This window comes from Taeniopygia guttata, chromosome 2 (genome assembly GCF_048771995.1).
Source record: "Taeniopygia guttata chromosome 2, bTaeGut7.mat, whole genome shotgun sequence".
Classification (NCBI taxonomy): Eukaryota; Metazoa; Chordata; class Aves; order Passeriformes; family Estrildidae; genus Taeniopygia; species Taeniopygia guttata.
This window is the reverse complement of record NC_133026.1, coordinates 41186207-41198427: the sequence shown is the minus strand read 5'-3', so window position 1 is coordinate 41198427 and position 12221 is coordinate 41186207. Positions and strand designations below refer to the sequence as shown.

At 40.3% G+C, this 12221-nt stretch overlaps 1 protein-coding gene across 2 annotated transcripts in view; it reads left to right on the top strand.

The window, feature by feature from the left end:
• Positions 1-7585: 7585 nt before the first annotated feature.
• GADL1 (glutamate decarboxylase like 1) overlaps positions 7586-12221 on the top strand; it is an 81979-nt gene continuing 77343 nt past the window's right edge. For both annotated transcript variants that reach the window (XM_072925751.1, XM_030265006.4), the window contains exon 1: positions 7586-7939. Coding sequence is in view for 1 of the 2 variants with exons in the window: in XM_030265006.4 (XP_030120866.4) it covers positions 7933-7939 (7 nt within the window). In the remaining variant the exon portion in view is untranslated. The remainder of the gene's footprint in view (positions 7940-12221) is intronic.

Sequence of the window (12221 nt, the reverse complement as noted above, 5' to 3'; positions counted from 1 at the left end):
TACAGGACAGACTCGAATCGCAGTTGAACGTACATCCACTGAAAATAAGTGGTCACTTCTGTTTCTGCATGGGGACTTAGATATCAGAACCACTTTTAGTTGTCACAATCGCAGTGTTTGGTGTAGCTGTGCTTTTTAACTAAGTGCATACTTAGAAAGGAGCCATTGAAACACTGCCTGTGCTAACACAAGAGAGCAGACATAAGCCAAAAGTGCCTTCTGGTTTCACATGGCTAATACTATGCTGAAGTTATAGCCTTTAAAGGCCCTATATAGCCTTTCCCTATTGCTGCTCCATTTCTCCTGGAACACTGAAAAGCAGTAAGCCACTTAACTGAAACTGTCTCTCTAATCTACATGCAGTACTTACATTATCTAAAACATGCCACCCTTAAAAAACGCCTTTGTTCTGGGTGTGGGATGGTGACAGCTGTTTGCTTCTTGTCTGTTCCTAGTCTTTGTATTCCAGCCATGACATCAACTGTTATAATCCCTGCTTGCAGCAATTTCATTTTACCTCAGACTTCTTTATCTATAACAGGTGTTCACACAAAGAGAAGGAATTGTGCTCATTGCAGTGAAATTGTCAAAGGTCAAATCAGGTTTGAAGATGGCTCAAAGAAGATTTTTTGTCCTCAAATGCAGTTTCATGCAGCTTGGTGTACATTGTTTGTACAAAGAATTCTACATTTTCCATGGAAGTGAGAGTTGGGAGTAATTTCATTTGCAGAACCCAGAGGCTAGTTTTTTGCTAAATAACATTGCTCAGTGTGGTTCTGAAATCGCCTGCTGCTTTGCATCCTTTTTAAATGTTATGTGGTCTGTGACTCTTGTTTTGCAACTGGAAAGAATTCATGTAAAATCTGTCTTGAATTGATATAAACTTCATTCTTTCCTGGAGATTACAGAGATGGGAAGCTGAAGCATTAACCCTCCTTAGCATGGTTACATGCTCTGGAAGACAGTGGAGATGTCTTTCACTTACAGTCTGGTGTGTCTGTCTGCTTCCAAATGGTTCCACACAATGAGCTGCACTGGATGGAGTGCTAGACCTGTTGGAGTGCATTTCTTGGACCTGTGTTACCTTCTGCGGGCTGCGTGTTACAAAGGACATAAATCTTGATTCTAGAAACAATACTCATGCCTTTTACTTTATGACTTGCTAATGTGAAAAGTACAGCCTTTGCTGCAAAGCTATTTCAGGGTGGCATGTACTTAGCCTTCACAAAATTTCCTAGTTTCATTTTTTTTTTGGAGAACCACAAAGGAATAAAAATTTTTAGGTGTGGAATAAACATGTAAGTTACTTTATATGAAAAAACTAAGGATATAGGGTTTACTTATGATTCTTGACACTTCAAAATGTCAAAATGGAGAGTTGCCCGTTCTCTGCTTCATCATCTCTACTTCTGTGCCCTTAAGAGTTTATTGTCTCAGGAATATCTAGTGAAGCCTGATTCAACAGTATCGTTAAAAAACTTTAGAGAGAATCTAATTAGGATGTAGCTGACTGAGGAGAGAAATCCTGTCTATTTACTCATTTCATCTTCAACTTTTGTAATATTCATATATGGCTTTTGTCTCCTAAATAGCTTAAGAGTCTTGCATTAAAACTAGAAAGACAAAAGCTATGTTCATGTCAGTATATTTTAGTTTATTAAAATAAATCAAATACAGATGCATAATGAATATGAAACTACCTTGCTTTTTTAAGCTATTTTTATATATCTATGAAAAGATTTTGGTAATATTGTAAATCATAAGAATGAAGCTTGTCTAGACATTTTCTTTGTAATCAGTGAGATCTTCAGATAAAATTAGGGTCTTATCTTTATAGCCTCACTTTTTTTGCAATTTTCTACTGTGGTTTCCTTATTGTGCCTGTTCCCTCTTTGTCTGACTCAAATGGCAAACAGAAGCCTTATTCTAATTGGTTGCTCCTCCTGTTTTTAATTTGCAGGAGCGATTTAATAATTTTGAATTACAGAAGGGACAAGTAACTCCATAAACCTGAGTAATGAGATTTGTTAAGCTTTACTGCACCATGAAGATATGAAACTGTATGCTGATTCCCAAATCTTGAGAGGTTCCTCCTCCTAAGAGATTTTAAATTCTTTTACCTCCCACCAAAATCAACATTAGAGAAGGGATATGACATGACCTGGTTTGCCAGGATTGATTAAAGGACAATGTACAAGACATACCAGTTATTCAAAAATAGTACTTCAATTTTGAGATCAGGCACTGTAGGCAGTCTACTGTTTAATAATATATGTTGCATGGCTGCTTTTATTAAACATGGGAATAATAACAGATCTGTAATTCTCATTATTGGCTTGAATGAACAACAGCCAGCCTTGAATGGTTATAGAGAGACCATACTTTTTCCTTTCCAAGAAAATACAGATGTGATTTAATAGATCTAAATGCACAATATGGGTATCTAAGCTGGGTCTATGAAACCATGAAAGCCTTGCCAACAAGTGGAGTAAGTTTCCATTTGAGCAGCAAGTTGAGATTAGCCTAGCGGCATGAGGCTGCCCCAGGCCTGAGCTGGATGTCCAGCCCAGACCCGCAGTGGAATGCTGAGAAATCTGTCCAATGCCTCTGACTCTTTTAGGCTGCTGTTTCCAGCTCATCCTGCCTCTGGCACCACCAGCAGGGACAGCAGAGTCCTGGCATTTGTCATATTTTTGCCCTGCCTTGTAGTGATCCAGGAGGTTTTCCTGTTTGTGAACTGCTGCCCGACTTCCCTCCATCCGGTCTTTGTTATGTGTCACATCTGGGCAGCTGCAGATGTGCTGTCCAAAAGAACATGTGGCCTATTTTTGCGTCAAGGGAATGACATTTGCTTATCTCTGATTTGAAAAATATCTCCAGAAAGAGCCCTGTACTGCAGCTTAAATCCAGTACTCTCAAATTCCTGCTGGCTTTGTTGTCTTTGCTGATGCCTTGAGGGTCCAAACCTTGGCAGCTGATGTTTTGTTGCTTTGATATTCTGAACTATGTGTTTTGCCAGCCATCTAATGCCATATTGTTCCTTTAAAGGCATCCGATGCTGCAACTTAAGAACCTACTACTACCTACTACTTCTTCATGTTACTGTGTAGAATGATTAGTCTTCACCTTTGGCTGGCCTCCACTAGCACAGCAACATTATTCCTCTAGGCATCAAAAAGGTAATGAATGCCCTTCAGCTCCTTAATGCATTTTCTTCCCTGTCTCAGTTACCTGCACCAGTCTACTAATGTTTGAGTTCCACAGGTGATGTTGACACCAATGGAGGTAACCATGACACTTCAATTATTAATGCCCTCGGGTCTGGATCTGATTTTCACAAGCTCAGGGATCCTGCAACTTTTTTTTTTCTCCATTTGTAGTTGTGAATTCTTTTTCAGTCTAAAAATGAAGCCCACACATTCTTCCAGGGAAAAGACAGAGGAAGAGCTGAGACCCTAATTTATGCACCTTCCAGGTTAGATTTGTTGAATATATGGTAATTTTAAAAGCTTCCCTCTTTAAGACCATCTAAGGGCTCAGGCATTTTTCTAAATAATTTCTAAAAGTCAGAACCAATCACATGGTATTACAATTTGCATACCAGTATTAAACATTACAAAATCTTTGAGCCTCTTTTGGTTAAAATTAAAATTTTTGTTTGGGAAGCACCCTTGTTCTGAATTTTAGAGTAGTGGATTTGAAAAAAAAAAAAATTACACCTGATCTGCAAAATTAACTATCCCTCTTCACCACAATTCTTTCTTCCTTCAGTAAAGCATGATTTGTTATTCTAAACTTCTGTGTTAACTATTTGTTTACAGCATTTGAGTTCTGCATAGTTTATAGGAGGTTCCTGACTTATTCAAAAAGTTTTGTGATCAGAGAATAAACTTCAGGCAGGGGAACAGGTAACGAGATCAGAAAGGTCACTGAGACCTTTCAGCTTAGTAACATCAGAAGTGTATGTTGTAACTTTGCCAGATCAGCTTGGTAAGCAGCAGCGAGAAGATGCAAGTTCACATCCTGGCAAATACAACAATTTAAGAAGAGCATTAGTTCATTAATATTTTAATGCAGTTTTCAATAGTTTATGTGCAACACAATTCAGTTGTGTGGTCCTGGCTGCTTTCAGAGAGGTAGGCATTACTCGTCATGTCAAACCTTTTAGTCTTCACTGCACACCACAGCTCATTATGGGGGATCATAGCTTCAGGTGAGGTAACTTGATTCATTTATGCACAAACTGGGCAAGAAATTCATAAATATTTAAAACTGAAAGTGTATATTTACATTTTCAGTATCTATATACATTTACAAATGTATATTGCATATTGAATTGGTTGTCTGGTTTGTCTGCCAGCATTTCAAAGTTTGTATTTAATTACCACGTTACCTAGGTCTGATGGCCGGTCTTTTTAATGGATTCATACTACTGCCCTTTCCTTCAGCTTCTTAAACCCTTCTGAGCTCCTTTTTGACACAAATGAATTGAAATCTTGTCAGCTTAGTGCACTGACAAATGAAAATAGGTGACTAATGTTGATTGTCTTTTCATATTTCATATGCTGCTTGCCAAGAATGTCTTATGTACTGTGATCATTTAGGATCCTACACACTTGGGGTAGTAATTTTTTTCAGATTGATTGCACTCAGTTGACAAAAAATACCATCTTGAGCAGATGCTCACTGGTAGCCAACCCTTCTTATAATTACTTAGAATAAGAAGAAAAAAATTAAATAAGACACAGAGGACTCTTTAGTCATATGGTCTGATCTCCTCTGTATCCCCCTCTGTATCCATGTCATTAAATTTCACACATGTACAAGCAGTGAGAGCAGTAGCAGTAGCATGCATTTGGCTAAAACCTGTCTTCCAGAAAAGCATCTTGTCCTGGTTGAGGGACACAAAGCCATTAAAAATTTCTTAGTGCCTTTATTAGCTGCTCCAGTGATTTGTTGTCACCTTAAAAAGAAAAATTTTTGCTACATTTGAATTTGTCTGACTTCAGATTCTACCTCAGCTTCTTGTTATGCCATTTTCCACTAGATTAAAGAGCCCTTCAGAATGCAGTATTTTTTTTCTGTATCGAGGTACTTACGTGCTGTAATCAAGTCAATCTTTTTGATACAATAAACAGATTGTGCTCTTTACGTCTCACTTAGCAGCATTTTTCTTCAACTCTCAAATCACCTTTTCAGCCCTTAAGCTGCCCCCTCTACTATTTTTTGACAGCATTTTTTTCAAAACATGGGCAAGAACACAGTATGCAAGATTGGTATGATCAGTGATCTATCCAGAGAGAAAGCTATGTTCCCTATTTCCTACTCCCTTGATGCAGGTCAATCCTTCCTTTTAGCAACATCACAGCCAGCATTTAGGATGAGCTGGTGCCTACATCCCCTAAATTGCTTCCAGCGAGTGCCATCACCTGCTCGGTGCACAACACCTACAATCCTTCAAGCTTATTACAGGATTTAGCTATAGTAGATGTATTTTGTTTGACAAGATCCACTTTGCCACTCAATTCAGACTACTTCACTCGGTTGCTTGGTACCTTTGTCATTTTTCTCCTTTTGGGGTAATTTGCAGAGAAAGGTATCCATTCAATGAAGGTTCCTTTACTTTTTTTGCTTTTTGTCATCAGTCATTTAGGCAAGGCCTAGTCAATTTAACATCTGCTTTAATGGTATCATGGGGTACCACGCTTTCTTTCAGACTTCAAATCTGAACCATCAGTATGCATGTAACCAAAGAAGCAATCTCATTGAAGAATGAATTTAGAGAAGTTTGATTAGACCTGGTCTTCATAATATAGACTGGAATTATTTCTATTAATTTCTTTGAAATATTTTCAAATTAAATATTTCTCTCTTTTTTATTTAGGGTGCCAGTGTTGGCCAGTATTTTCTTCTCATTGTACTTGTTCATTTTTTGACCACTGGTATAAGATTAACACCCTTTTGGAATTTCGCAAATGATGATTCTTACCTTTCTTAATTGCCAAGAGGTTGGAGCAGTTCTTCATAATCCCCTTGAGATAGATCTACTTGTTTCTTTTGTAGCACAGAAGTACATATTAAACATGTTTACATTTTACACATTAGCACAAAACCACTACATTTACTACATGGGCCATCACTATCATCACTAGGTTTTCTTTTGTTCCTAACACACTTTAAATGTCCTGTTTGTCTTTAGCTGTCACAACCGTGGATATTTTTTCTTGCCTATTAAATTGTTAATTTCTGGTATTGTAACTTGCAATTTATAGCAACTGTAATTTATGTAATTTCTCTTTGTATTAAATTTGCTTTCTGACTGCCACCTTTGAGGTTTTATGGTAAAGTTACTGCTCTCTGTGACTGCAAAGTCACAGTCTTTTGGCCATTTAATAGAGGCTTTATGAGAGCCCCTCTTTTGATGTTCACACTAAATATGCTTTTCCTTGTCAGCTGTCCTTACTCTTATTCTCAGTTTGGGGAAATTAGCTCTTTAAAGCAGCAGAAATATATAGTTTTGATTTGGGCTGTCTTTCTTTTACACATGATGAATACATCAGACCACAATTGCTTGTTCCCAGGCAACTACAGACTCTTAATTTAGTAATACCAATCCCTTTTATCTATCAAAATGAGGTTCAAATACTTATCTCTTGCAGTGTAGGATATCTATTGGGTTACAAAATTACCTTCTCCAATTGTACAAGTTATTAATGGCTTGATAGAATCTGCTGTTAAGCTACAAAAGGGCTACACTTGTTTCCCTGCAAATAAGAAAAATTAGGATACTAGTGTGAATAGATGTTTGATTCACATTGACTATTTCACTACTTCCAAATATCTCTGTCAAATTTTAATCATGATCTAATTTTAAGGGAGACGTACAATTTTGGGGACATTGGTAGGTCATGTTTGGACACTTCCAGTCCTTCCTGCTACAACAGTGCTCAAAAACAAAGCTTGTTTACCTTTTTCTTTTAAAAGGTAGTAATTAGAAGGAAATTTCTTTTAAGAGGTAGTAATTAGGAGGAAATAAAGGGATGAGGATTAAGAAGGCCTATGCTATACTGTACGGGGCAGGTGTCCTGGAATGAACTGGAACAGGGATGTCTGCCACAACTCATCCAGATCTTTTAAAACTTGGTCTGTTGAGTTTGGAGAAGAGTGAGAGGAGACCTCACTACAACCTGCAGCTTACTTGTGGGGGGAAGCAGAGGGGAAGGCACCGATCTCTCCTCTGTGGTGGCCAGCAACAGAACCCGAGGGAACGGCCTGAAGTAAAGTTAGGAGAGGCTTAGGTTGGATATTAGATAAAGGTTCTTCACCCAGAGGGTGGTCGGGCATAGGAACAGGCTCCCCAGGGGAGTGGTCACAGCACCAGCCTGACAGAGGTCAAGAAGCATTTGGACAGTGCTCCTGGGCACAGGGCGTGGCTCTTGGGAACGTCCTGTGCAGCGGTAAGAGCTGGACTTGATGATCCTTGTGGATCCCTTCCAACTCAGAATCTTCTGTGATGGTGGGACAATTCCCCTGGCGGGTGGGCGGCGGTGCCCGGCCGGGCTGCCGGCAGTGGGCTGGACGAGCCCTGCTCGGGGCTGCCCGCCTGCCGGGGAACACGCAGCCCCGGCGGGGCTTTGAGGCACCGGCTCCGGCTTTAGAGGCGGCGGAGCAAGCCCGCTGTCACCAGCAGCGACTGCCACAACCCCTGGACTTGGCAACGAAGGCAGCCCCGGGCATCACGCTGTAGGGCAGCCCTGGCTGGCAGCCGCGCCCGTCCCGGCCGTGCCGGCTCGCCCTGCCCCGCGGGAGGGGCGCCCGGCGGAGCCGAGGGTATTTAATAGCGGTGCCGAGGGTATTTATAGCGGTGCCGAGGGTATTTATAGCGGCTGCGGCAGCGGCCCCGCTGCTCTCCGCTGCCAGCGCGACGCCGGGATGCAGGGTAAACGCGGGGACACCGCCGCCCCGTCCCTCCTGCCGCCCCGCTCCGGCCGGGCTGCGGGCTGCGGGGCTCGGGAGCGGCTGGGAGGAGGGGAGCGGGGAGCTCTCTGCGCCGCTCGGGGCGCTTAACTATCTCCTCCTCATGCGGGGGCTCCTGCAGCCTCCCCATCACGGGTAGCCCCAGCCTCGGTTAGGGAGGAGAGGGGCCTCGGGGCGGGGTCGGTTCGCAGCGCAGGTGTGGGGCTGCCTGCTGGGGATCCACCTGTAACTTCCTTTTGTTACAGCGCAGCAGTAGCGTAGCCAGGGTGGCTTAATAACGTACAGACTTTGCAACATAAAACCATTGCCGAGCAGTGGTTTGTTTTGTTGAAATAATTGATCTTTAAAGAACGGTGCCTTTAATTTAAATTTTTAGGTTTTTTTCATCAGGCGCCAGAATAACGTAGTGAAATATAGCAATATAGGGATTTGCTTTGGAACAAAAGGTCTCAGTAAGGGAGAAGTTAATGCTGTTTTATAAAGGTGTTATCAAGTTATTTGCCTGCATGAAGAGGAAGGCCTTGCATCATTAATGAAAAGTGAACATTGACCATATATTTATAAAAGTTGGGATGGTACTAAAATTTGCATAGCAGTATTAGACATTACAATGCTATGTGGATGAACTATGGCTAATACAATAATGACACTGCCGGAGGAGCTTAGGAAATGCAGAGATTAAATTTGCAAGGTTAAGAAAGGAGGAAGTCCTCGATGTTGTGAATGGAAGCTGATTGCTAAGTCAGAAAATAGTAAAAGTGTTTGCAGATGGCTCTCTTCCACAAGATCAATATTCTTGATAAGAATTTCTTAACTTATCTCAAGTTGTGACTTTCTTATGAAAACTGTTAAAAAAGACTTGGGACCTAATAAATTTCTTTTATATTTTATCCTAAATATGGATGAAACAGTCTCTTCTTCCATTCATGGGTGATCCAAATTATTAACACAATATTGTTTAAAAAGCCTCTGAAGAAAATAATATATTTGAAAGAAAACTGCATAAACATAGTATTTTAAAAACAATTGATCTATTTTTTTTTTCTTTATTTGATGTAAAATGAAGGAACATTTTAAAGTTACATGACAGTTTTGGTATGTAGTAAATATGTTCTGGTGTCTGTAGTAGTTTCAGGCTGTACTGTAAGGACAGCTGTACTATGTGAGTAGCAGGGGCTGTACTGTATGAATAACAGCAGCTCTCAAAGTAATTTGCTTCAGATGCAGCTTATATTTATATCCTCTGCCAAAACAACCCCAAAGATATGCTGCCAGCAATCACTAAGACTGAGATCCTGGCGGTTTAGCTGGGTGGTAGTGTTCTTGTTCAAATTCTGCCTATTGTATGCTACCAAAAGTCCTAATTTCCTTCCAAAATCATTGGCTTGTGCTGGTAAGGCAGAATGTGTCTCATGGTAATGTGATCTCCACCTTTGTTGCTTCATGTTTTCCAGTCTCTCTACCTTATTCATGAGTAACATCTGTTATTTCTTTGCACTTTCCCTCATGAGGAATCCTTTACTCTCACAGACCTCCCCTTTGTCTTTGGTGATTTGCTATTTTTTCTGCCAGGTGAATGAGGTTAGGCTACATTGTAGCCTTCTCTGTCGTTCTTGAGGTTGTAAAACTTTGCTGCCTGCTGATTTTTTTTCATAAGCAAATGTGAGTCCATTGTTAAAACTAGACTTTCTGGGCTGATCAGTGCAGTTCTCCTTTCAGTACCAATATTTTTAAATATTACTTTTTAAAGTGCTATTGGAAAGCATCTGGGAGAGAGGCTGAAGGCACCTGCCTATTGCAACACTAGCATTGTGTTTGTACAGCTGGCAAAGTGGACTGGAGACTTGAATGTGCAGAGAATTAACACTTGCAGAAGCTGCTGTGGTGAGCACAGTGGGAGCACTCTGAGGGGTGACACTCTGGGTTCTTTTCCTTGTTGTTTGTGTTTTTTTCCTTTTCTTTCTTAAACCCGCTCAATGTATCTGAAAGTGACCATTTGAATTTCATCTTGCTGATTGATAGTTGAGCCTAATTTCTCTCAGACATCACCACTGTCCACAAGGGAAACCTTAATGATTGTGCATGGATGAGTAAGAGGAATTTTTTTTTGGCTATGCTTTCATTCACACAAAAGACAGCAAAATCCCATTAATGAGAAGGGGCTAAATTGTGAATTCCTACTCCTATCTGCAGAAAGGGGTCTTCACTGCATATATACTTCAGTCATTTGACGTCAGGGTAGTTTTCCAAGGTTGATTTGGCATGGAGAAAGCTTGGCAAATTCTGTATTTGGATAAAAAAATAGGTGAGCTGTTTTCTTGTGGGGCTTGAGTATGACAAGCAGAGTTTCAAGCAGACTACTAGCTCATCAACAGAGTCAGAGCTGGCAGTCACAAGGGGAAGGGAGCAGCCAGCATTTGTGCCATATGCTGCCTTTAAACTTCTGAATTGCTGGTGGCTCAGTGTGTGTTTGGTATGAATGGGGAGTTAGGTGGTTTTATGCCACCAGCAGACTGGGGAGATGAGCTGGCAAACACTTTGTGTAAGGTGTTGCCATGCTGCTATCTCAAGAAGCTGTAATGTGAAGCGTGGTAAAACACCCTGGGAGTTAAGGAGACTTTAAGGTACTGGTAATGTGACACTCAGGTTAGTATTTAAGTCAGAGCAGGGGGACAGGATCTCTCCTGTGTCTTAAAATCTGATCTGATGAAAGAGGTACTTGGATCTTTTCTAATATCACTTCATCAAAGGAAGGGAGACATAATTTTGCAAGAAATGAAGCATGCATCAAATAAAGCCATTCTGTGTGAGTGCATTCATGGTGCTTTAAAATTAATAAGAATTTCCTTGGCAGTTAATGAACATTTAGTGAAGAAGCTTAATTTGACATTTGAGAAGTTCAATAAGTAACTTTTCTTTCTTGATTAAGGCATCCTTTAAACTGTCACTTATACAACCAAGAATTGTCACTTTTTTAATGCATTATGAGATCTTGTTGCATACTGATTCAGCTATTATTGCCTATTAAGTAGTTTAGACTTAGTTTGTCTTAATTTCCCTGCTCTTGACTATTTTAAGCTGCCTGCTTCTTTAAAGATCATTTATATTTGCATAAGCATTTACTATGTATCCAAGACAGAAAACATGGACACATTGAAGTACATGTCTGTATTTCTGACTTCCTCCTGCACTGTGGTCGCATCTGAGAAAGTTTTTTATGCTCATCCTGGACGTTTATGAAAACTGCCTCTTCCAACTTTGCAGAAATCAGAAGTTAGATTTCTTATGGCCTTTTTTGCTTTGTCTTGTGTCACAAACTACAGAGGTTGTAGGAGGTAATTATTGGTAAAGAACTGAGAAGTCCAGGATACTCATCAGGACATGGCTAATTGTGGGCCACTTCCCCTCTTTTGTTCTCCCATCTGTGCACACAACTAATTTTATTTTAGCATTACTGGCATTTATGCATGTGCAATGAGGGAATAATAAATTGAAAAGGCAAATTTTTGTTGCCTTGTAGCATGTCAGTAGTGGTTGTTTCTGTGGATAATTATTGTCAGGCCTTTTATAAGGGTAATAAAAGGTGTCTTTGACCTGATTCAGATGTATGTATGTCCATCTGCTACTATTTCTTGAGTGTATGTGATCTTTATTTTTATAATGAAAAACTTGTCAAGTATCAGCAAATAGAATTGTCTTTCAAAGTAAAAGTCACTGGACCAGCAGCTTTTCAGTCCCATGAATGTTGTGAGAAAGGTGGTTCTTAGTGACCATCTTTTATCTTTTGTCAGCTAAGTAGCCATGACTCTACGAGGTAGTTGGGTTAAATCTAGGTAACTTGGAAACGCTTGTGTCTCTAAAGCTTAGGTATCTCTGCCTTTTGTCACATCTCATCTTATGTATGCTGAAAAGCCTTATAAATATGACCTTGTCCATTTGCAAAGGTCAGGGTTTCTACACAAAAGCTTGTCTTTAAGTGGCTTGGCATCCCTCTGCTGGTTACGCTGCAAGACAGCTTGCAGGGTCTCATTGAGCTGCTTAAACTAAACTTCTGCAAGCAGCCCTACTCCATTGTTCAGGGATTAGTGAGCCCTCTTTGGGACCAATATATCATGTTAAAAAGCTCTGGCACCAGCCTGAAGGGGAAAGAGCAAGTGACAAATGCTCTGTGTACCTGTATTTGGTTGCAGTGCTAATGCTGAGGTCAAATGACTGATTTAAGTTTTGGCATGGTCCAAACAAAC